This window comes from Candida margitis, assembly GCF_024628925.1.
Source record: "Candida margitis strain CBS 14175 chromosome Unknown scaffold8, whole genome shotgun sequence".
Classification (NCBI taxonomy): Eukaryota; Fungi; Ascomycota; class Pichiomycetes; order Serinales; family Debaryomycetaceae; genus Lodderomyces; species Lodderomyces margitis.
In genome coordinates, this window is record NW_026261749.1 from 84,172 (window position 1) to 108,751 (window position 24,580).

The 24,580-nt window shown below is 39.7% G+C and overlaps 10 protein-coding genes across 10 annotated transcripts; 7 read left to right on the plus strand and 3 right to left on the minus strand. All coding sequences in view use genetic code 12, as the record gives it.

Annotated features, from left to right (window-relative positions):
- Nucleotides 1-238: 238 nt before the first annotated feature.
- Nucleotides 239-2,618, plus strand: CANMA_000745 (ribosome dissociation factor GTPase; the record flags this gene model as incomplete). Its single annotated transcript, XM_051818130.1, has 2 exons — nucleotides 239-473; nucleotides 637-2,618. The coding sequence occupies 2 exons, from the start codon at nucleotides 239-241 to the stop codon at nucleotides 2,616-2,618; spliced, it is 2,217 nt and encodes a 738-aa protein (XP_051673560.1).
- A 125-nt stretch (nucleotides 2,619-2,743) lies between these two features.
- UFE1 (Ufe1p) lies at nucleotides 2,744-3,706 on the minus strand (the record flags this gene model as incomplete). Its single annotated transcript, XM_051818131.1, has 1 exon — nucleotides 2,744-3,706. One exon carries the CDS (start codon nucleotides 3,704-3,706, stop codon nucleotides 2,744-2,746), a length of 963 nt encoding a protein of 320 aa, XP_051673561.1.
- A 126-nt stretch (nucleotides 3,707-3,832) lies between these two features.
- CANMA_000747 (uncharacterized protein) lies at nucleotides 3,833-4,603 on the minus strand (the record flags this gene model as incomplete). The annotated part of the gene is made up of 1 exon (XM_051818132.1): nucleotides 3,833-4,603. One exon carries the CDS (start codon nucleotides 4,601-4,603, stop codon nucleotides 3,833-3,835), a length of 771 nt encoding a protein of 256 aa, XP_051673562.1.
- Nucleotides 4,604-5,496: 893 nt separating this feature from the next.
- CANMA_000748 (uncharacterized protein) lies at nucleotides 5,497-6,051 on the plus strand (the record flags this gene model as incomplete). Its single annotated transcript, XM_051818133.1, has 1 exon — nucleotides 5,497-6,051. The coding sequence occupies one exon, from the start codon at nucleotides 5,497-5,499 to the stop codon at nucleotides 6,049-6,051; it is 555 nt and encodes a 184-aa protein (XP_051673563.1).
- A 433-nt stretch (nucleotides 6,052-6,484) lies between these two features.
- Nucleotides 6,485-10,846, plus strand: SPT6 (chromatin-remodeling histone chaperone; the record flags this gene model as incomplete). Its single annotated transcript, XM_051818134.1, has 1 exon — nucleotides 6,485-10,846. One exon carries the CDS (start codon nucleotides 6,485-6,487, stop codon nucleotides 10,844-10,846), a length of 4,362 nt encoding a protein of 1,453 aa, XP_051673564.1.
- A 53-nt stretch (nucleotides 10,847-10,899) lies between these two features.
- CANMA_000750 (uncharacterized protein) lies at nucleotides 10,900-12,165 on the minus strand (the record flags this gene model as incomplete). The annotated part of the gene is made up of 1 exon (XM_051818136.1): nucleotides 10,900-12,165. One exon carries the CDS (start codon nucleotides 12,163-12,165, stop codon nucleotides 10,900-10,902), a length of 1,266 nt encoding a protein of 421 aa, XP_051673565.1.
- Nucleotides 12,166-12,527: 362 nt separating this feature from the next.
- On the plus strand, nucleotides 12,528-13,061 carry CANMA_000751 (uncharacterized protein; the record flags this gene model as incomplete). The annotated part of the gene is made up of 1 exon (XM_051818137.1): nucleotides 12,528-13,061. The coding sequence occupies one exon, from the start codon at nucleotides 12,528-12,530 to the stop codon at nucleotides 13,059-13,061; it is 534 nt and encodes a 177-aa protein (XP_051673566.1).
- Nucleotides 13,062-13,461: 400 nt separating this feature from the next.
- On the plus strand, nucleotides 13,462-15,678 carry DBF4 (protein serine/threonine kinase activating protein; the record flags this gene model as incomplete). Its single annotated transcript, XM_051818138.1, has 1 exon — nucleotides 13,462-15,678. The coding sequence occupies one exon, from the start codon at nucleotides 13,462-13,464 to the stop codon at nucleotides 15,676-15,678; it is 2,217 nt and encodes a 738-aa protein (XP_051673567.1).
- A 153-nt stretch (nucleotides 15,679-15,831) lies between these two features.
- On the plus strand, nucleotides 15,832-19,334 carry IFM1 (translation initiation factor 2; the record flags this gene model as incomplete). Its single annotated transcript, XM_051818139.1, has 3 exons — nucleotides 15,832-18,206; nucleotides 18,673-19,103; nucleotides 19,267-19,334. The coding sequence occupies 3 exons, from the start codon at nucleotides 15,832-15,834 to the stop codon at nucleotides 19,332-19,334; spliced, it is 2,874 nt and encodes a 957-aa protein (XP_051673568.1).
- A 3,020-nt stretch (nucleotides 19,335-22,354) lies between these two features.
- CANMA_000754 (uncharacterized protein) lies at nucleotides 22,355-23,674 on the plus strand (the record flags this gene model as incomplete). Its single annotated transcript, XM_051818140.1, has 1 exon — nucleotides 22,355-23,674. The coding sequence occupies one exon, from the start codon at nucleotides 22,355-22,357 to the stop codon at nucleotides 23,672-23,674; it is 1,320 nt and encodes a 439-aa protein (XP_051673569.1).
- Nucleotides 23,675-24,580: the final 906 nt, after the last annotated feature.

Below are 24,580 nucleotides of genomic sequence, written 5' to 3' on the forward strand. Positions count from 1 at the left end.
CTGCACAGTTTCAAAAGATCAAGTTCTGTTTCATCTGTACCATTTGTGGAAGGTATAACTGATAGTGAGATCTAAACAATGAATCCATCAGTATACACTTTACAAACTGAAGCTCCATGATTTTCTTTGTCGCGAACCCTACTTTAATGTGTCTTGAAAAATTCTCAGACTTAAAACGTGCAATCTTTGTCAAAAACACAGCTCAAAGAGGATATCCTTCCACCACACATAGACAAAGATGGACTATGACGAAGATGAACTACACTACGACTCACAAGAAGAGTTAGAACAATTTGATGAGGACAAATTAACCAATGAAGAATACGATTTATTACACGATCTTTTACCACAGTTGAAAACAAAACTAAAGTCTTATAATGATGAAATCCCTGATTTAGCGTTAAAAGAGGCCCTCTATTTCAACTACTTTGAGCTCGAGCCATCAATCGAAGAATTGAAATCGAATTTTAAGAGTATGTATCTGCTTTATACTAACCTTCCAATCGTCTTCTTAACCAAAGCAATGCTAACGAGAGAGAGAAAAAAAATATCCATGAGAAATTAAACACTTCTATTGCAAACCATAAGATCTACCATCAGTCATGTCCAAACTAGCCCAATTGGCAAAACTACGAGCTCAGAAAAGAGAACAAGAACTTAGTGAAAGCCTGGGGGATGTGCAAGTGCCGACGGAGGCTCCACCTCACACGTCATCAAAGTTGTCGCGATTGGCGAAAGCAAGATCAGGGTACTCGTCAAGTTCGATCTTGGATCAGTTTACATCTAATGCATCAGCAGGCAAAGATGAATCCACACTGCTGCCGCCTCCAACTTTACTAAGAAAGAAACTTGAGAGGACGCAGACACCACCACGAGAGAATGTTGCCACCCTCAAACTTCCTGCACAATATAATGACTCAAAGGAGCCGCCGATTTCTTTTGACATTGCTTTGGATGACTCAGTTATTCTAAATACCCCTAGGGATGACATATCCATATTCTGGTTCCAAGACCAACCTACAAGCTACGAGAATAGTTTGAAGCGAAGACGATTGAATGATGCTATTTTTCACCTGATTACTAACATCGATGTTCCTATAGAAAAAATCAACAAGGCACAAAATAACTTTAATAAGCCATCACCAGATGACGAGATATTAAATGCACAGAAGCAAGCATTTGAAGGAGTTGGCAATTTAAAGATTGATGAGGCACCAAAGGAGAAAAGCGCACCAACAAAAGTCAAAGAGACAAAACCGTTTAAGAAGCTCGATATTGACAATGAGCTTACAAGTAACCCACAATTCAGCAAGCCTCATAAATCTTTTGTTGTTATCGGGCACGTCGATGCTGGAAAGTCGACTCTCATGGGAAGATTATTGTTCGATTATGGCATAGTCGACGCCAAAACCGTCAACAAGCTTGTTAAGGAAAGTGAAAAAATCGGCAAAGGCTCATTTGCTTTGGCGTGGATAATGGACCAAACTGAAGAAGAGAGAAGTCATGGAGTCACTGTTGACATATGTGCCACTGACTTCGAAGTTGAGTCCAATAAATTCACTGCTATTGATGCTCCCGGTCACAGAGACTTCGTGCCACAGTTGATTGGTGGAGTTTCAAATGCTGATTTTGCCTTGTTGGTGGTTGATTCTATAACGGGTGAATTTGAAGCCGGGTTTGCCTTGGATGGACAAACCAAGGAACACACAATATTGGCAAAGAATTTGGGTATCGAAAACATTTGTGTTGTTGTAAACAAAATGGACAAGGAGGACTGGAGTGAAAATAGATTTGAGACAATAAAGACCCAATTATTGGAGTTTTTGACAAGCTCGGATGTGGATTTCAAGCCAAAACAAATTGATTTTGTGCCAATTTCAGGGTTGACTGGTAATAACGTGGTAAAGAGGGACCCATCTATCGAGTCATTTAAATGGTATAACGGCCCAACATTAGCGCAGTATATTGAAAATGTTCCATTGTCGAAAGATGGGAGGAATACCGTGTCTCGTGAGCCATTCTACCTCTCGGTTCATGACGTGTACAAAGATAAAGGTGATTTGAAAGTCATTGGTAAAATAAATAGCGGGTTTATACAGTCAGGAGAGACGGTTGTATTCCATCCCAGCGATGAGAGCTTGCAAGTTCTGTCATTGCAAGTATCTCAAAAGACAGTTGATTTTGCTATTGGGGGTCAATTGGCTACGTTGTTATTCAAGAGTAGTCAAGTTTCAAATGAGTCAGCAGATGTGGTGAGAATCGGAGATGTAGTTACAAAAGTGCTATCATCGATCAGGACAGTTAAAAAGTTTACTGCATCTGTCCATTTGTTCAATATGGATAAACCGCTTCTTGTGGGTATGCCATTTGTGCTCTTCAGAAACAGTAGTCAAGTTCCAGCAAGGATCACCAATATTTTAGAAATCACAAACTCAAATAAAAAGAAGAAGAAAAAAATCTTGCATTTGACTTCAAAGCAGGATGCACTAATCGAGATTGAGGTTGACGGTGGTGCGTCATTGCCGTTGACTACTTATGAGGGCAATTCGAAATTGGGCAGGATTGTTCTTCGAAGAGAAGGGCAAACAATAGGGGCAGGAAAAGTTACCGAAATCTGATACGGTTGTGGCCCTGTCATTATATAGAATATACAAAGTTGTATCAACTGTGAGGTGCCATCGTGATGATAATGTAGAGTGCATACCTCAAATTGGAATTCTTCTGTTTACAATTACTCCCCACGCTATATAAACTTTAAAAAGTCTATAATCACCAAAAGACAGCCTAATAGAATGCAAATAGAAACTAGATAATTTGCTCCTCTTTTGTTCTTTCTTGTTGCCTTGTTCAAGGTTCGATTACCTTCCTTGACCTCAAACTCCACTTCCGAGTGTGTGTCCATTAGATTATTTATCTGATCGCCTTGTTCTTGTAGTTTGAAACTCAATTCATTTTGGATATTTACTATATCAAGTATAGATTGTTGAATATTATCCACTTGTTTTAATTGAGTTGTTTTCAAATTGAGCAATTCTTTATTCTCAGATTCCAATTCTTGAATCTGTTCCTGACTCAATTCGAATTGCGGTATTTCCTCCTTCTTTTCGATATCCTGTTGTATTTGGTCTAGACTAGTGAACATTTTCGAATTATCTAAATCCTTCTCCAACTCGTCATTGATGTTTTGAAAATTTAATGAATTTAGTTGTTTTTCACGTTGGATTCGTTTACGTTGCATCTTTTCATACGTTTTGGATAAATTAACGAGCGACTCCATCAAGAACCGCAAGACCTGGTGTCTGTGGCTTGCCTCAGTCTCGAAATATAAATCTTGTTCGCCGTTATCTTGGAAAAACCACCGCTTCAGCAACGTTGCCTTGACCATTTGCTGTCGCTTTGTCTCGTACGACTCCAAGGCTCCGAGTTTTTTAAAACATTGCTGTACTCTGGTATTGAACTCTTCGTCAATTTTGTCCTTGGAGGCGGAGTTGGAAGCATTATCTGATACAGCGAGATACTCGGCTCTTATTTCCGTAATGAACTGACACAAGCTGCTTAAAACGTGGTAAAATTCAACGCATTCTTTATTAAAGCTGTCCTTAATTAGATACAAAGGTTTCTCTTGGGGATGTAGTTGTTTCTTGGGTTTAAGTTCAGTTTGAACAATGTTCACACATTGTGTAAATAGTGGGGTCAAGTCTGTCATTTGGTGTGTGATGTTGGTTGGAAAAGAGAGTGACGAGGTTTCAGCGCAGTATATAAATTTTTGTTTTGGATACTTCTGATTTCCTATATCAAACTACACACAAAATTTATCAAAACATTTATATACTCATCCAGAGAGATAGTCAGTGCATTTAGTAATCTCAATAGCATCTACACGGCCACCAGGGTACTCGACTTTGACAGTATCAGTGTCGTACAAGATATTCCATCTTCCCAAAAACTCATCACCATTAGGGTTTGGATTCTTTTCGTTATATTCCTTCTTTTCTTCTGGAGATAACCTGACATACTTGACATATTCGGGAGCACCGGGCATCAAAATGTTGTCGGCAGTAATCACAGTACCCGGTGCAATAAAGTTGAGAGACTCCAACTCTCTCAAATCAGGCACATATAGATCCTTCCAATGGTCAATGAATATGAAATCTAACGCTTTAAACAGACCATTCTTGTTGAATCTCTCTTTGAAGTCCACCAATGTGTAGGCGGCTTTTCCAACAATGATTTCGATTTTCTTGGACAATCCAGCCAAGCGGATGACATCGGTGGCAATTTTGGCGAATTCTGGATTCACCTCGAAGCTATAGTACTTGGCTTCGGGATCTTTAATCAATTCATTGGCGAACAAGACTGCTGAGTAGCCCAAGTACCCACCCAACTCGATCATAACTTTAGGTTTCTTTTCTCTGATCTCCGCAGTGATTAACTCGCCCTTTTGACGGCCAATGTCCATAAAGCGTTCGGGATAGTCGTCGATTACTTTCAACACCTCCAATGGCTTTCCTTTGATGGCGTCAACTTTGTCTTGGGGCAAGCTCAATATGTATTCATGGAATTTTTGCTCCTTCGTTTTCTCAGTAGTGTTGGTTGAAGACATGATACAATTGACTATGAATGTATGATAAAGCAAATGACGTGTTGTGTGTGTCTGTGCTTGAAAAAAGTAATTGCTGCAACCTATTTAGCATTTAGCAATTGGGAATATGTGATCTCTTATATACGGATAATCCTTCGAGGCACTTCAGAGACAATTAGCCAACACTTAAAGTAAGGGATTCCACACTCTACACAAGAATAATTTTAGTTTAAGCCCCTCACCCCCTCTGAATGATCACAGCAAAACCCGAATTGCTGGAAGGCACGAAAAATTTCGATCCGTTCACTCGTTCCGCGTTTCGGCTTTTACGTGCTTGTTATCTTTTCAATCAGTATTTTACAAGAGGCACGGGGTTAGTACGGCAGAAGCTTAACATTTGATAATTGCTTCATTTGCGAAAACGGAAAAGCCACAGATTGATTTAGGTACAAAAAAGGGATGGAACTTTTACTTTGTCCTCTGTATTATACATGAGGCAGAGAGTATGAGTTCGTATCAGTTCAACGGTAAAGATGGTATCTCGTCATAAGTTGAAGGTAAGAACGTTTCCACTGAAGGGTATCTAAGTATAACAGACTTCTGTAAGCAAGGTGTAAGCCCACAACTATCGTAGAAACAAGGGATGCTTCTCAAATTCAATTAGTATACCATTGAAGAGGTTACTAGGCTGAGAAGTCCCCAGTCAGCTGTTCCTTCTTGTTGTTACCCCTTTTATATAAGGTGACAATTCAAGCAGCACAGGGGGTAAAACAGTTCTCGATAGAGGGTTTCGAAGGTTTTTAGTGTGCATTTTTTTAACAAGGGCATCTGAAAAAGACACTCAAAATTCTGCGCACGCTAATAAGACACAAACTATAAGCAATCATTTGCAACGACACACTGACAGTTATACAATGCCCGAAACCGCAGTCTCAGCTTCACCGCAGTCTCTACAGTCACTTTTAACTAAATTTGCGCAACTCAAATCTAAACGACTGGAATCAGTCAAGCTCAACAAAGCAGGTGTGGCTCAAGAAACGAGGAAGCAAAAGCTCACATCCATTCAAGCTAAATCGCAACATAGGCATGAAACTGACCCCCGGAAGAGCTTGAGTGAAAATGAACGAGCCATGGAGTATACTATAGAGGAATGTGAAGCTTGGGAACAAAGGCGACAGAGAAGACTAAATACTGGTATTAAAGACCAAGATAAATTAGCAGAAGCATCATACTATAAAGAGATTAAAGATTTGAAAGTAGACAAAGATGCTTATTCCAAACTCGGCAAGGAAGACACTGACGTGGGTACCACCGATAAGAAAGTAAAGGAAGAGGTCAGCACCAAGATCAAGGAGTCCAAGGATAGAAAGTTTAACAAAAAGAGAGGTCGTACAGACGATGAGGCCGGAAACTACATCAGTGAGAAGAACAGGCAGTTTAACATGAAATTGAATCGGCAATATAACTAACTGTAGTCTTGTAGTTGAAAGCGGGGAAGGTTTTCAATTTTGTATTGTGACAGCGAGGGACCCCTTGTATAAATAAAAACCAGAGAATAGCACAACTTCACTTCTAGTAATGACGCCGAAATGTAATGACATAGCTATGTATATGTAGTAATCATCTAAAACTCTTTGTTTTCTCAATACGCGATGTTACTACCTAAATTCTTACCTAATCGGTAATTCTTTGTCAGGCGAAAAATTTATTTGGAAAAATATTTGGTTGAACCAGGTGTTGAACAGGACCAGATCAGTCTACAATCAATCTCATACTTCACCTAACAAACGAGTAACAGCTGTTATACGAGGCACTAGGAAGTAATTAGTTTTGCTTTGCTCGTAATCCATTTGTACCACTCAACTAGATTTATATATATATATATATTGTGATCTCGACGAAATGTCCGACGAAGAAAACGAAATTGTCAATCACGAAGAAGACCAAGGAGGATCAGAAGGAGAAGGAGATGATGTTACCAGAGACTCAGTAACTGACTCTTCTGAAGAGGATGATGATGACGACAACGAAGAGGAGATTCAGAAAGTACGTGAAGGATTCATAGTTGATGATGAGGATGAAGAAATAGAATCGAAAAAGAAAAGAAGGCACAAGAAAAGAAAGAGAGAAAGAGAACGTCAAGAAGAAAACGATGCATTAGACGAAGATGACCTTGAGTTACTTTTGGAAAATTCGGGAGCCAAACCCCGTGGCCAAGGAAATAAACTCAAAAGGTTGAAAAGGAAAACTTCGGAAGATGAAAAAGAAGGCTTACAAGGCGATGCTTCAAGAGAGCACGAGCGCCAGTCAAGGACATCTTCAGCAGTACCAGATATTTTTGCTGATGATGATGATGATGAAGAGGAGGAAGGATTGGGAGAGGGTTTTATTGACAACGATAATGAGGCAAGGGAAGCTATCCCCCGCGATAGATCCAACATTTTGGATGAATTTGAAGACTTTATCGAAGAAGATGAACTCTCGGATGAGGATGAAGAAACAAGGAAGCAAAGACAACTTGAAAGACAAAGAGTGAAACAAAGGGGCCCAAAGCTTGACACATCTAAATTGTCCAATGTCGATCGTAAAAGTTTACAAGAATTGTTTGAAGTGTTTGGCGATGGCCGTGAATATGAATGGGCATTAGATGCGCAGGAGGATGAAGACGAAGGTGCGGCAGGTAATGAAGACCCTACTTCTTTGGACGAAGTGTTTGAACATGCAGAGTTGAAGGAACGTATGTTGACCGAAGAAGATAACTTGATTCGTATTATCGATATACCAGAGCGGTACCAGAAGTATCGTTCCTCGTTAACCTATGTTGAACTCGATGGCGACGAGTTGGAACTTGAAAAGGAGTGGGTTGCCGATGCTATGTTGCGAGAGAGAAAAGCCTTTCAGGGTGGAATTTTAGAGCAGCCGTTTAAGGAAGCTGTTGGGAAAGTGGTGGAGTATGTCTCCAAAGAATCGTATGAAGTGCCGTTCATTTGGTCTCACAGAAGAGATACCTTGTTATATTCCGATGACGTGGGAGGTACAGGGGTGCATAAATTATTGTTTGAAGATGATTTATGGAGAATCGTCAAGTTGGATATTGAATACCATTCCCTTTATGAAAAACGATTGAATATGGAAAGATTGATTGAGTCTTTGGGCATTGACGATGACTTAGCCATGGATATAAAATCCCTAAACACAATGGTGGCCGTTCAAGACACTCAAGACTATATCAACTTCAATTATGCTAAGGAAATCCAAAACTTGTCAAACAGGGTGATTCAAGAAGGAGGAGAGCAAGAAACAGATGAAGGAAAAAGTGGCGACGCCGAAACTAGGGCTAGAAACATAAGCAAGGGTAAAAAACACTCCAAATATGCCCTTTTTGATAGGATCAAGTCAAATATCTTGTATGATGGAGTTAGAGCTTATGGTATTACCGCCAAACAATTTGGAGAAAATGTACAAGACCAAAGCTCCCAAGGGTTCAATGTGACCTATAGGATTCATGCAACTGATGACTCTGATGAATCTCCCGATTTTGTTATTGATAAGTTGGTTGATGATGATGAAGCTTTGTTTAGAGACGAAAAGACGGCCAAAGACGCTATAAGGCGTACCTTTGCAGAAGAGATGTTCCACAATCCAAAGATCAGACACGAAGTGAGGTCTACTTTTGCATCTTTTGCCTCAATTAGTGTTTCCATCACTGAAAAGGGAAGAAACTCTATTGACAACTATAGTCCTTATGCTGATATCAAGTATGCCATTAATCGTTATCCATCGGAACTTGTCCAAACTCCCGATGTGTTCTTGAGGATGTTGGAAGCAGAAAAATTGGGCTTGGCTGTAGTAACTGTTGAGCCTAGAAATTTTGAAAATTGGTTTCAAAGTATATTCAATTGTTTGAAATCCGATGGGTCTTCTGAAGTTTCAGACCAATGGAACAAGGAAAGAGAGATTGTCTTGAGGTTGGCCTTTAAAAAGTTGTGTGCCATGGTTGCATTGAATACAAAAGAGGATTTGCGCCGGGAATGTGAGCGATTGATTGCTCTGGAAGTGCGAACTAAGTTTGTAGCCAAGCTTGATCAAGCTCCTTATACTCCATTTGGATACGACAAGGGAACAAAACCAAACGTTTTGGCTTTGACGTTTGGTAAAGGAGATTATGATAGTGCTGTTGTTGGTGTCTTTGTTAAAGATTCAGGCAAAGTTCAAGACTTTTTCAAATCCGACACCAATCCAATTAGAGGGCCTGAGAGTGAGGAAGCTTTCAATGGACAGTTGAAGGAGTATTTCGATAAGAACTTGAAATATGACAAGCCAGACGTGTTGGTGATTTCGGGTTTCAATGCCAATAGTAAAAGATTATACGACATTTTGACAAACTTTGTTCAATCCAATGCCATTCACGTCAATGCCGAAGAGATCACCAATCTTGAACAGGTGCCATTGGTAAACGTTATCTGGGGTCCCGATGAGACAGCTCGGTTATTCCAAAATTCAGAGAGAGCCAAATCAGAGTTCCCCGATAAGTCTCAGCTTGTCAGGTATTCCGTTGGGGTTGCTAGATATGTGCAAAACCCTCTCATGGAGTACATTGCATTGGGAGAAGATATCTTGTCGCTTTCTTTCCACGAGCATCAAAAACTTATTCCTACCGATTTGGTTAATGAGGCTTTGGAGTCTGCATTTGTTGATCTTGTTAACGTGACAGGAGTCGACGTCAATATTGCTGTGCGTGACTCGTATGTCGCCCAATCTTTGCAATATATTGCCGGTTTTGGTCCTCGTAAAGCCTCGGGATTGATCAGAAACATCACCAACAACTTGAATTCGACTCTAGCTGCCAGAAGTGAGTTGATTGAAAGCGAGTTGACTACGGCTAATATCTTTATCAACTGTGCTTCCTTCTTGTATATCCCGGTTGATACTCAAGCTGACTCTCTTTCAACGCTGGTTGAGTTGTTAGATGCCACCAGAATCCATCCGGAAGATTACGAACTAGCCAGGAAAGTTGCTGCAGATGCTATTGATATGGATGAAGAGGACTTTGCCGAGGATAATTCCGTTGCCATTCAAAAATTGTACAGCGAGGATGTAACTAAAGTTAATCAATTGGACCTTGTTGAGTATGGAAAGGAGTTGCAGGACAAACTTGGTAAGAAGAAGTTTGCTACTTTGTTGATAATTAAAGATGAATTGATCAATAATTACGAAGAATTAAGAAGAAAATTCAGAACTATGGATGATGTTGAAGTGTTTACGATGTTGACGGGAGAAACGCGTGGCTCGTTCGGACGTGGCCTGGTTGTACCACTCACCATTGTTAAAGTGGGTAAAAACTACCGTGACCCTACAGCAAGAATTAAATACGCCAAAGGTGTCACATCATCTATGGTCCAGGCTAACATTGAAGAAGACAAGATTCCAAGTGATCTCGATCTTGTTCAGGGCCAGGTGGTGCAAGCGGTGGTGCTTGAGGCTTTCTATGACTCATTCACGTCGGTAATGAGTTTGTTGAGGGATGATATCAAACGAGCATCGAAGCCTAGGATTGTCAAGGACAGCAACAAATGGAATTTCAGAGCCGAAGAAGATGATTGGCAGAAGGAAAGGGAAAAAGAAAAGGCTCAACTCGCCAAGACAAGAAATATTCAACATCCATTGTATCGAAACTTTAATTACAAGCAAGCCGAGGAGTTTTTGGCGCCTCAGAGTTTGGGAGATTGTGTTATACGTCCATCGTCCAAGGGCCCCAAATATCTTACAATAACTTGGAAAGTGGGCAATAACTTGTTTCAGCATCTCTCGGTTGAAGAACGTACCAGGGGTAAATTTAAGGAATATGTTGTAGATGGAAAGACGTACTCCGACTTGGATCAATTAATTTTCCAACACATTCAAGCTATTTCGAGAAATGTCGATCAAATGGTGCGTCATCCTAAATTCAGAGCAGGTACAATGGCAGAAGTTACCGAATGGTTGGAGTCGTACACAAAGGCCAATCCTAAAAACTCAGCCTACATATTCTGCTATGATCACAAGAATCCCGGTTACTTTTTACTATTGTTCAAGGTGAATATTGACACCCCCATCAAGACTTGGCATGTGCGTACCGAAACGGATGGTTATGCATTAAAGAACTTTTTGTATACCTCAATGACGAAACTATGCAATGGATTCAAGCAAGTGTTCAAGTCGTACTCTAATCCCCTGAAGCAAGTGGCCCCGTCAACGACTGGCTATGGCTACAATGGTTATTAGACATTGACTCTCTTTTATATTTGTTTCAGAAAATAAATAACTCTTTTATTGTATTATTTAAATTTACGATATCCTATACGTAATTTCGAACGTAAACTATCACCATCTACATAAGTGCCCATCAACCACCTATCGCCTCCATTGGAATCAGAAAACTCATTTCTCGAATGCAATACACGACGATTTTCGAAAAACACACACGTGCCTTCCTTCAACTTAACCTCGTAATGATTGGTAGGATCATTGATGAATTTTTCAAACAACTGGAACCCACGAATGAAGTCGTCAAACATTTCATAAGCTGGATCTTGTTTTGTTATTCCAATTTCAAAGGGTCCCTGGAAAGGTGGTGAGTAATTCAAGGCGCAAATTTTGGGAAAATCGCCAGTGATTTCTGGGTCTTCAATTATAAGCGGTCTCTTATAGTAATAATACTCGTTGTTATTATCGTAATGGAACGTAATTGGAATTTTTGTAAGCGCCGTGTAAGCTTTGGGGTCAACTTGACGAACATGTTCAGCAGCCAAGAATGAGTCGCAAAAGATATTTTCGCCGCCCAAGGTCGAGTTGTCAATTGCGTGTAGCATTTGCACACCAGGAGGTGATTCATAATACAACAAGTCCATATGTAACGGCAAGAATGTGTTTGTATAGGCCAAGTTTTTGGCTTCACTCTTCAAGTTTTTCACATCAAATAATGATCCGTAAAATGTTTTGCGGATGTATCCAAACCTCTCAGCTAATTTGGCCACGGGCCATTGAGTCACATTTGACTCATTCATGTTCTCCAACTTGGGTCGTGGGATGTTGTCGATAAAGCACAATCCATACTTGTTCATATTATATACAGCGTCGAAAAACGTTTTGTCGTCGTTCAAGTAGGCATTGTAATCATGGTGTAAGGAGTCCAAATTGGCCATCAACTCTTTATGGTCCCACAATTTCCGATCACTGTCAAAAAACAAATCCTTTCTCGGCCCCTCGGGTGTTGAATACTCGGTCAAGAATGAAGCTGAGTAAGTTGAGTTGAGAAGTTTTCCATTGTTACTCCATTGAATATTGAGTTTGTTATTGACAACAGATGGCTCTTTTGCTATAGAAAGATCAGCAGCTGCTTGGGCTGTAGTAAACAATTTCTGACTTGTCGAGGCATCTACAGATTCTGGGGAAGTGCATGCATCACGTAGGAATGTAGTTTTGAATGTTACTGGCTTCCCATCTAAAGTGATTGATATTTCCTTATTGTTAAAGCCAACTAAAGACAATGTCGACTGAAATCTAAAATGGGTTAATTGAGATCTTCCTATTCGGCTTAACATTGTGGATGTAACTCTTGGAGTTATATGTGTAAAAAGGTGTTAAAATTAGTTTCAAAAAAATCTGGTGATTTTTTTTGTTTTTCAATACTTTTGTTTTTTGTCAATTGGTAAATCCGGGGTGTCTGCAAACAAAAGCGATAATTTAACCGAGAACTATATGAAGCGGGAAAAAAATGGTTGCAAATTAAGCCCAACAAAAGTCAATGTAAGTTGATGTAAGTACTTGGTGGTCACTTTACTCTAAGTTGCATTGAGAGGAGAGGGAGAAAAAGTGATGCTGTTATTGTATATAAATACCAAATGAGGTCAAAGATGAGTTTTCAAAATATTTGCTTTGGAATTTTGGGGAATAGTTGTGCTTGATGTTTTTGGTTACAGTAACTATACTGTTTATTCTTTCAATAGATTCTTCTCTTGCCAACAAGAAAGAGTTTTCTATAAGGGAGTTGAAGAGTGATGACTCGGATTGTAACGATTGCACACAAGGAAGATTAATTCTTGAATCCCAGTGTGGGTTGACACCTGACATATTCCATCATGCGGGTTTACCTCAAAATGAGCAGGACTTGCGACGTGTATATTGTGATTTAGCTGATAGTTATTCTTCAATTTTGAGTGGTCATACTGAAGAAGAACATGAGTCCTGGCCAACTAATGGGTTGTTTGGTGTGCTGATTACCAGCGGCCACGAACAACGTACCAACGGCCATTACTACACTTCTATTGGATTGGTTGCTACAAATTCAGAGGGTGCTACTATTTTGTCAAAGGGTATAGTGGTGGAAACGGCCAGCAACACCCGATCACTCATTGGGGGAGCAAAAGCAAGTGGTGCCATCACATATTCAAGCTTGTTACTAGGACTTGTTTTTACTTTAGTTGGTTTAGTAACTTAAGAAGGGGTCAGACTAGGGGAGAAAGAACCTGTGCCATAGGAAGGTATATGTATAGTGGAGTTATTGTATGGTTTATGTCTATGATTGAGTATGTAGGTTAAGGTATATATGTATTTAATTTGTGTAGTATACCGTATATGGGTATCATTTTGTTACTGATTTGATTGTTTGGTTGTTAGGTTGTTTGGTTGTTTGGTTAGTGTTTTGTTTTGCTTGTTTTGTTGATGGAATTTTTTTTTTTTTTCGCGTAATTTTTTTAAAACAACAACCAACCACCACAATTGTTTTATATTCCTATTGCTTTTCAATACAATACAATACAATCAGAGTTCCCATAATATTCTTTCAACAATTACATCACAACATACCCTTTTTGAACTGCATTACACTCTGTCAAATTATGGATAGCACAGGACTTAATGATACCAAAGACTCTGGGTCTAATCATGATGTCTTTAAAAAGAAATTTACATCGCTATCGCGACCCAGACAGCCATTGAGAGAAGCCAATGCTAATCTACCCACACTTCCATTCAAGTGGAATAAAAAGCACTCGCTGTCATATTCACCACCAAAGGGCAAAGAGGATAAGAAATTGTCACCCAATAAACCTGCCAATGACACCAGTGTTGTTTCTCCAATCGCAAATAAAACAAGGGGGAACGAATTGCTATACCAACTTATAAATGAACGGGAAACAGAGTTACACCTCGATGCTAATAAGCCAATTGAAGTTAACAGCCAAGTTCCTTCTCAAGAGCTCAAGAAGAATGAGCAAGATAAAGTCTTCGTAGACGAAACAAAATTCTCTGCATCTGAGAATCACGACAACACGGCCAGCTTAAGAAAGCGAGAAAGGGGTGTTGAGAAACAAGAAGAAATAGAGCAGAATAGGTCGACTGCTATACGGAGAAAGCTTTCCAATACGGACAAGGCTTACCATCAGATTGCTGCTCCCCTAGAACAAAAAGATAACGATACTTCTCGAAACCAACAGAAGTATAGCAGTTCTACAGAAGTCAAAACTAAGGCACAAATGAAGGCAACACTTATTGAACACAAAGAGTCTTCGAGTGCTGCTTCTGAATCAACCAACATCGTCAAAGCAAAGGATCACCTCGTTCAAGCTCGCATAAACGACCAGGACCAAGCAGGTGCTGGTATAGAATCCAAGAAGAAACAGCATCAGTCTACTGAAATACCAACAGGCCAGGAGAAAACTAGGAGCTTGATTGACTCGCATAACAGCACAGCAAAAAGCAGCAATATCCATTCCAAGAATTCAGATATGAAAGCACCTCTTCAAGTGATTGATTCCAATAAACCCGATCGTAAGCTGCAGGATAGAGCAGATAAAGCCAAACTTGCACAACTGAATACACAGCACCAGAAAGGAAATTCGAGGTTATCAGGGGAGGAGTTGTATCAATGGCAACAATCATGGAAGAAAATCATGAGAGAATCTGTTGTGTTTTTTGAAGGAACACACGACTTCCAACTGTCTGAATACAAAAAGGCAGTCAAATATTTAAAATATGTCGGCTCTGAGATTGCTCCATTTTATCGCACAAATGTCACCATAATAATATCCAAGCGTACCTACGATGACAGGGTGGAATACCCATCCAATGATATATTCTCCAATGTGCCAAAATTCAAGACAAAGGTGTGGAGTTATGAAAAGCTCTTTAGATTTATGAAAAACTTGGGATTGGCTAGTATTTCCGATGATCAACTTTCAACTGGTGCTAATGCAGCTGCCGCAACAGCAGCTACCAACAACTTGTACAATTTGCTAAAGGAAGAAAAGTTGTATGGAGTGGCCGATAGAGACCCAAGTGCAAGACGCGACGACTTCCATTATTTTGGCAAGAATTATTTGTACGTTTACGACTTAAGTCAAACCGTACGGCCAATTGCTATCAGAGAATGGGGCAGTGACCACCCTGTATTGCATCTAACTTTAGACGGAAAATGCCCCTTTATAGATGATCTGTCCGATCAGAACCTGGAGAGGAAGCGATTGAAAAGATTTAGAAAGTTTGAAGCCACAAAGGCTCACCGCCAAGCTCTTCGAGCCGCCACTGATAGAGTCATTAGTGGTATATCGCTTTCAACTGGCCGCTTTAATGGAACCAGTACAAGCACTGATAAGGTTGAGGAGTCATCGAATGGCGAAGTGGAGTTTAGACAACCATTGACAAGAAACTCTTCCTGTATTCAATCTAAAGCAGTGGACACAATGGCGTCTGGCTTCAATGGCGCATCCAACGCAGTGCAATTCTCAATGGATTCGAACTTGAATAGCACTGCCGTAGCTGCAGGAAATGGGTTGGGTCCATTCCTATCGCAAGTGCAGTCTAAAAATTTAAACAACCTCAAGCGCAGGATCTTTTTAAAACGGAAGACGTCTGAAAGAAGGGATAAGGAATCCACCCCCGGTTATTGTGAGAATTGTCGTTGCAAATATGACAATTTTGAAGACCACATTTACAGCAACAGACATCGCAATTTTGCGTGTGATGATCGCAACTTTGTTGATATTGATGAATTAATAGCTACTTTGAAGGAGAGCAACTCCATGGGTAACATCACCTCCAATGGTGATTACATATAGGCATATATTTCTCTAAATCTTTTAATAAATTTTGCATACAGTAATAGTTGTCGCGTTAAAATGGCGTACAAAAACGGAACAGTGTCAATAATCGGTTGAAAATTTTTAGTCCTTCACACTTCCTGGTAACAAGTAGTTGGAAACAAACATAATATGTTCAACCAGTTAATACACAGACATCTCGGGAACAGGCGACTACTAACTCGATCGTATGCCGATATAATTAATGAGATTCGAAAGAGATCGACGGAGTCTGCGCCGAAAGTGAACCGGTTTGCGCAGCAGTATTCGCAACCAAAACCCGATCAAAAACCAAGTCATCAAGGTGTCCGAGGCAGAAACAATGGTCAAAAGAGAAGCGGGGTCCAACATGGGGGCATCAGTGGTACCAAAAAGCCTCTTCACAAAGGACCACGATCCGCGTCAAACACGAAGGTGCCACCACCACGTGCAGTTGGTAGATCCAACTCTTCAAACTCCAATGGGATGAGAGATTTCGACAAGCAATTTGCATCAACAGCCCCACGGCTCACAAAAGAAGAGATTGAAAGGCAAAAGATGTTCAAGTATGAAGAACTTCGTAAAGACTTGGCTAGACAAGAGCAACAAGAGAAGTACCAACGCGACGAAACTGTCCAGTTTCAGCAGTTGAAGAAACGTAAAGTGAGAAAACTTAAAGAGCAAAGGAAACCATTGGTTAAAATCCAACTCCCTCCATTCATCAGCGTATCAAATTTGGCAACAATCATGCAAGTTCCATTAAATGACGTATTTAAAAAATTGGAAGGATTGGGGTTTGAGGATATTCGACATTCATACATTTTGGATAAAGAGAATGCCGCCATGATTGCTGATGAATACGATATAGAGGTTGAAACTGTGGCCCAGTCTGATGACGACCTATTTCCTGAACCAGTCAAGGAAGAGTTGCTAAAAGAGAGACCCCCTGTGGTTACTATAATGGGCCATGTTGATCATGGCAAAACCACCATTCTTGACCACTTGAGGAAATCATCAATTGTATCGGGTGAATTTGGAGGGATCACACAACATATTGGTGCGTTTTCGGTGATTACACCAAAGTCACGCAAAAAGATTACATTTTTGGACACGCCAGGACATGCAGCTTTTCTCAAGATGAGAGAACGCGGGGCAATAATTACCGATATTGTTATTCTTGTTGTAGCTGCTGATGATTCGGTTATGCCGCAAACCATCGAGGCCATAAAGCACGCCAAAAAAGCAGGTGTGCCTATGATCATTGCATTAAACAAATGTGACAAACCGGGTATCAATGTCGATAAAGTACTTGGCGATCTAGCGGCGCAAGATATTGACATCGAGGATTATGGTGGAGAAACTCAAACGGTGCAAGTCTCGGGGAAAACTGGTTTGAATATGGACAAATTGGAGGAGGCAATTATAACATTGAGTGAATTGAATGACTTTAAAGCAGAGGAAAAGGGAGTTGCTGCCGAGGGTTGGGTTATTGAATCGAAGCTAGTTAAAGGTATGGGGAATGTTGCTACTGTTTTAGTGCGTCGTGGATCGTTAAAGAATGGCGATGTTATTGTTGCTGGCGAAACATTTGGTAAAATCAGAGGAATGAAGGATGAGAAAGGGAAAGTTGTAAAAGTAGCTGGTCCTTCAACTCCGGTGCAAATATGGGGATGGAAGGAATTGCCGGATAGTGGTGATCATATAATTCAGGCAAAACTGGAACAAGTTGCTAAAAAAGTGATTGAACACCGTATCGCTCGGGCACAGCAGATCCAAGCATCTAGAGACATTGAAGACATTAATTTCAAACGGGCTGAGGAGATTAAGGAAGCTGAACGGTTGGAGAAGATTGCCGAGTTGAAGAAAGCTGGCTTAGATTCGAGTCAATTGGAAAAAGAAGCGCAAGATACAAAAGTAACAAAGTGTAATTACATTATCAAGTCGGATGTATTCGGCTCAGCTGAGGCTATTAAGGAGAGTATTCACGAGTTAGGTAACGACGAGGTTCAATCTTGTGTAATATCACACTCTGCCGGAGCTCCAACTGATAGTGATCTCGACATGGCCAAGACCTTCAATGCAACCATATTTTGCTTCAACATTAAACCACCAAAACAAATTCTCCAAAGAGCGGAAAGAGAAAAAGTCAAGATTGTTGAGCACAATATCATTTATAGATTGATTGAGCAAGTTACTGACGAACTTAGTTCACATTTGAGGCCTAGGATTGAGACAAAAATTCTTGGCGAGGTGGATATAAAGGACATTTTCACCATCACTCAAGGAAAATCAAAGGTTAAAGTTGCTGGTTGTAAGGTATCAACTGGCGTTATTAAGCGTTCATCGGATGTCAAAGTTAAGAGAGGCGATAAGGAAGTGTTCAAGGGAACATTGTCTTCTTTGAAACATGTGAAGGATGACATAAGCGAGGCTCGTAAGGGGAATGAATGTGGATTGGGATTCCACAATTGGAGTGGGTTTGAAGCGGGGGATAAGATCTTGGTGTATGAGGAAATTGAACATAAGAGGTACTTGTAAATAGTGACTGCTTTGAATATATATATAAAGCATGAGTATTTTATGTTGCTCTGGAATTGTAGTTATACGGGTCGTTATTTGTTTCATCAATTGTCAAAGTAAAGATAAAATAGTGGCAATCACAAAAACCTTCTTCTATATTTTACTTTTAGGAAAGAGACACAACTTGACAATTCACATAACTCAAATGTTTTTGTCAAAACTATATAAGGAAGATAAACCATGTCTAAGCCACATGACAGCCAAATGACTTTGTGGAGTGTGAAAAGCGCATTTTTCATATTTTTATTTTCTGTTGCCGAGGAATTTTGATTTTTCTTGAGCGGCATCAATCAAAGTGACAAGCGAGGTTTCTAAAATTGGACAACAAAAGTTTTTGATTGACGACTTTTTCCTTGTTCTCAAAAGTATCATTGATAATTCGTACATTTATATCATGAGTAACACTTACCATAGACTTGACGAGCTAAACCCCAAAGCACACAGCTCGTTGGGCGATGACCAAAGTCCTAATTATGCTGAAGTACCACCTCCATTTCCACACGCTGAGTCCTCCATTTCAGGGAAAGGAACATCATCATTACAAGAAGATTTGGAGGAAGGGACCAGCCAATCATCACCTCAGAATGATCAACCTCCTGATGATGTTAGTAGGATTTTGTTTTGTTTGATTATTGGGTTCTTGTTAATGGCTTTTGGAGTAACGTTAGTGTTTCAGGGAGATTTAACTTCTAAAATGTTTGGTATATTGATGGTAAATATTTCAGTATGTTTGGCATGTATTGCTGGAGCCATTGTATTTGGCGTTGAAAGAATTACCGGAGAAAGAGCATTCTTGAAAGGCATTGGTTATGGAATTGGATTCACCCTCGTGTTCCTGGCAATTTGTATGATTATTAAGTGGAAAATAAGCTAAAGCAATATTGGATACTACCAATTCTCTAAGGTTGATTAATACGCCCTTAGGGGTGGGTATATTTGATTGAATTATAGAGACAAAGACTTTCTCTTTTGAGAACAACGATACTGTTTTGGGCTCGAAATGTTTAGTGAAATTATATATGTTGGATCAGCTTCAATTGGATTTATCTTCAAATATCGTGGTCTGTAATCAGTAAGTAGATCCCTTTTGAGTAGTTTTCGACTGAAGTTCATATTTGTAGTCCCGGTCATCTTACCTTATCATAATTATGAACATATGTGCATTAACTTTTAACACAGGCATGGAAGTATACTCAAAAGTGGGCTTTATGTAATTGGCATCAAAGAGGTATTGTCGTCATCCCTTGGCGCCAATTTTAAATTGCATTCAACATTGAGGAACGTCAAGGGATACCTAAGCTATGTCGCTACCATGAATAATAGTTGGATCTTCATATAATTAGTATAATCGCGAGACTAAGTGAAAGTCTCACACACGCTCACCACTCCAACTACCCACAGCTCTATGTCCAACAACTACGAACCAGTTGATTCCTTTCACACTAAGTGCCCTTCTTATCCGCAAGAAGATGAAAGCGCCGATTATAGTGAACCACCTCCACTATTTGTACATCCATCAACTTCACAACAAACGCCCTCATCATTACCTGATGACATGGAACGCCTAGTTATAACTTCACCGGAAAACAAAAGAGAATGTCCAGAGCACTGCGGGAAGATTGTCTTCACCAGTCTGGTTTCAGCAGTCTTATTCTTGGCGTCGTTATTTATGCTTAATGAAGGGGGACCATTGCTTCAGCTGTTTGGTATTTTGATAATAAATTTCTCAATTTATTTCTTATTACTCAGTAGTGCCATGATGTTTAACGCTATGGAAGTACTTGGTGAGGAGAGGTTCTTCAATCGGTTCATTGGTGGTTGTTTTTTGACAACTGTCCTTCTGATATTTTGTGTTGTCGTATATGCCTCGTTTCGTTTCGGCTGATCCAAATTCGAAGTAATTACGGCTCGTGAACAAGTTGATAAGTATCAAAAACTATTCAATATAGTATCTCAATGTAACTCAGCTATCTGGCTCTTACAAAAGTAGAACACGTATGCGTCTTCAACCCAGTATTAGACCCAGGTATCACACAAATCCTTCCTAGCTCCATACATAGTATGCGACATTGAATGTAGCTTCACTGTGGAGCTCAAGCGGGAAATAACATGTTATGTTGCTTTCGTCTTAAACAAGAAGGAACAAAACCAACAGAATAAATATTTTGCACCCATTTCATTTTAAGGACAGCACAGATCAGCTTCTATGCGACGTATAAAAGGTGCTATAATCTCTTCTTCTCTGATAGACTTATGGAATCAAGAAGCATTTGTCTTACTTTAAATACATAACCCGTATGAGAAAATATTGGAAACCAAAGTTCGGCTAAAAACAACACGTTTGAGGCTGTGATCTAGAATCAGCGCCACCTTCTTTCCAGTCTTATAACGGTCACGAGAATTCAAAAAAGGCTAGGCAGAATGTTGCGCAATAATAGCCACAGGTTCAACCCCAACCCAAGCCAAAGCCAAAAAATGTGCCTATAAATCCCGAAGCGGACCATGATGGCAAGGCTACTTATTGTACTGTAGTTGCAGCATGTTTATTTTTTGCTTCACTGTTTATGCTCAAATTCGGTGGTTTGCTGGTTAAAATGGTTGGTACGATCTATATGGGGTTTGCTATATACTGTGTCCTTCTCTTGGGGGCAATTGTTTTTAATATTATTGAAATAGTGAGAAACATTTTATTTAGTTGGCTTTTGAGAGTAGAACTCTTCATAACCATTTCGGTCCTGACTGGTTTGATGTTTTTTCAGTGGAGTGCTTCCCATTCAAAGACTTCACTCTAATTTGGCTCAAACACAATTCAGAGTCCTTATTTCTTTTACACTTAGGTTTACACTTGCATAGGTATAACCTTATTTTCAATTGTGGGGTTAAATTTGTAGAGATTATTCAGCTCTTGGTTTGAATTGCTCATTGGATTGTTTATGAGGTGGTTTGTTCCTACAGTCAAGCTTGAGAGCTGTACTCCAAGGCAGGAACAAAAAATAACAAAAAACCCGAAGCAAAAGATTTTGAAGTGAAAACTGTTTTTGCACCCACTGTTCTTCAAGGAAAGCAAAAATATGGACGCTTTTAAAATGACGTATAAAAAAGATATTTGTGGTTGCCTTTTCTTGGGGACCCTTTCAGAAAGTTATGTTTTACAATTATCTGACTCAGCTCATGCTTGGGAAAAGTGGAAAGCCAATCCTCGCTTGTTAACGAAGCCAACAACACTGAGAAAAATCGAGGAACAGACTCTCCTCCTCCTCCTTTTCACCAAGCTAAAAATTCCTTGTCAACAGACTTAGAATTGCAGCCACAGCCACAGTCACAACCTAAAATTCAACCTCAACCACAACCAACAACACTATCCTCCACTCGTAAAGCCAGTCGTACAGAGAAGCTATGCTATAGGAGTTTGGCGTCAAGCGGTTTGTTCATCGCTTCACTGTTTTTGCTTGGGCTCGGGACCTTACCCGTTAGAATGTTTGGTATACATGATTTGAATCTAGCTATATTTTTGTTACTTGCTGCTGGAGAAGTCGCATTTGACGTAATCGACACACTCGGGGCTGTTCTATTTAACTGGTGTTTATTGAGCGGCTTTTTGCTTGACTGCGTGCTTCTGGCTGTTTTTATGTTTTTCACTGGAAAAATTCTGCTCCAGACAGTTAGTCGAGCGAAGGTTGAAGTAAAGTAGCGGTATAGTTTATTTTGTTTCTGTAAAAGAATTGACCTGGTATATTATTTAGATTTGTATGGGTATGATTTGTTTTCGCTGATGGCGCTAATGTAGAAAACACTCATCCCCCTAAGAAAACATCTCTTTTGGGTGCCATTTTCTTATAAAGATGAAGCAAAATTGCACTTCAATATAAATAAAAGCTTTCCCCAGTTGAAAAAATCTTTTGAGATAGTACACTTTTGAATTGTTTCCGAAAAGCAAGCAGGTCTTGGCCACAGTATTAGAGAGTGATTGATTATAGAACAATCTTCACGACAAAGTGCAAATATGATACGGTAGCGCATTTCTGGAAGAACAAATACAAATGCAGATCTCGATGAGGAAGAAAATTAGAACTTCATCACCAAGTACATCTTCATCATGTCATCATCGTCACAAGAAGAATACTCGTCAGATGACGAAAGTATTTATGAGTCCAATGCCAGTCACAAATCACAAGTTCTTTTAGGCTTTGTAGATGGACCAGTGACGCAAGATGATCAACCAACTATCGAAGATACATTTATTGGTGGTCAACCAATTTGGCTCCATCCAGATTCCAAACCCCAAGAAAGTTATTTAATCTGTGATCACTGTGGGAAAAAGCTAGCATTGTTGCTACAAGCGTTTTCACCACTTGATGGTGCGTTGTATGATCGAGTGTTGTACATATTTGGATGTAAAGATGTTCAGTGCTCGAAACAAAAGGGAAGCGTTAAGGTGATCAGAGGTATCAGCAAGGATGATGAGGTTGTAAAGAGGATACAAGAGGAACTAAATGGAATTAAAATGAAGGAAATGGAAGATAAGTTGAAACTGGAACAACTGAAGAAATTGAATGAGGAGTTGACAAAGAACCTTTTCAAGAACGACAAGTCTAGTGACAATCCATTTGGAGGGTCGAACCCATTTGCCAAGAATGATAATCCTTTTGCTGGAGGCCAGTCTAACCCTTTTGTGAAGAGTGAATTGAAATCCACCGAGAAAAATGAATCACCACAAACGAATGTCAAGCACCAGCTGTATGCAGACGCGGCAAAGGCAGCACCCAAACAACCGAAGAAGGAAGAAAAGAGGTTGCAAGGTGGTCTACCTCAATACAATGCCAGTTTTGTATACGTTGATCTGGAGAGATTCCACAAGGACAAAGATGCAGATGCAGAATTAGCCAAATACAAGCATTTGATTGACCAAAATGAAGATCCAGAGGAAGGTCCCTCATCATCATCAAGCAAAAATAGACGAGGTTCGTCTTCTTCAGCAGTGTTGGATCCACACACAACTAAAATATCCAATATGCTAGATGACAAGTATTTTGAAAACTTTTCATCCACAGTCAAACATAACCCAGGTCAAGTATTGCGATACGATTTAAACGGTAAACCATTGCTTTACAATGGTAAAGATGAAGTTGCCAAAATATTTTTAAACGCAAACAACCAAGCCAGTATCCCTCGTCCTAGTTACAACCCCAGTAGTGAACGCAGGTTTGAACTACAATTGATGCCAAAGGCAATCATGGATCTTGAAGGCTTGGATGGGGATAATATTGATATCAAGGATATATTGAATGGAATGTCATGGGGTACAATAATTGTCGGTACAGATGTTGAAGATTATATACCAGATGAGAACTTTGATGAGAATAAAGTTGGATATATACAAGAGTGGTGTGGTGTCCAATGGGAAGAAAGTGCTTGATAGAGAGGAAACAAGTCGAAGAACATCTACAAGTGTCGATGCTGAAATATAATGTGTCTTTTTGGGTGACTTGTACACCTATAGCAATAGTCCATAGAAAAATAAAGATGCTAATTCGATATCGCATAGTAGTAAGTAGAGTTGTCTCTGTTGGTGCTGAGTTGGAAGGAGGGGGGCCAGAGCAATATAAGATAGCTCGAGCCGGGAGAACTGTAACACCTGCATAATCTAAAATAAATCGCGTGAAAACCTTTTGCTACCAAACCAAAGACCAAAAAGTAACTTGAAACTGAAATGACATAATGTTACTTTTTTTTTGCCTTTTTTGCCCTTTTTGATTTTGCGCGCCTCCTTTCAAAATGATACACAAAGTTGGTTGCGAAAAGGAAAAAAAAAAGAAATTTTTCATACCTTCTGTCACTGAATCGGAGCTAAGCGCTTAAATTGGACTGTTGTTCAAGTCACATCAGTATTGTCAAAGCATAATGGGGGCATCACTATCACATTGATCGCGAGGCAATCATTGTAGTTCCTGATTGTATAACTCAAAATCTACATGTTTGCTCTTCGCAAGTGCCTCAGCTGAAAAAATAATTGATTGGTTGCTCTCATTTTCACAAGCCCATTTTAGAACCATGGAGATCAAAGTGGAGTCAAATGGCACAATTACGTCCTCACTTTGGTACATCTACGTCCTATTTTTGTACAAGAATGTTTGTAGTTAATGAACCCAAGGCTTTTTTTGTAACTAGCTTGTGTACTGTATGTGATTGGCATTGTCTTTTCTTTTACCAAAAATAGAGAGTTTTACAATAGAATTTCTGAATCTAGGCCAAAAAAAGAAAAAATGATTGCTCAGACGTGTTTGGTTGTTTTGCTTTGACTGGAAGTAGTTGTATACACTAG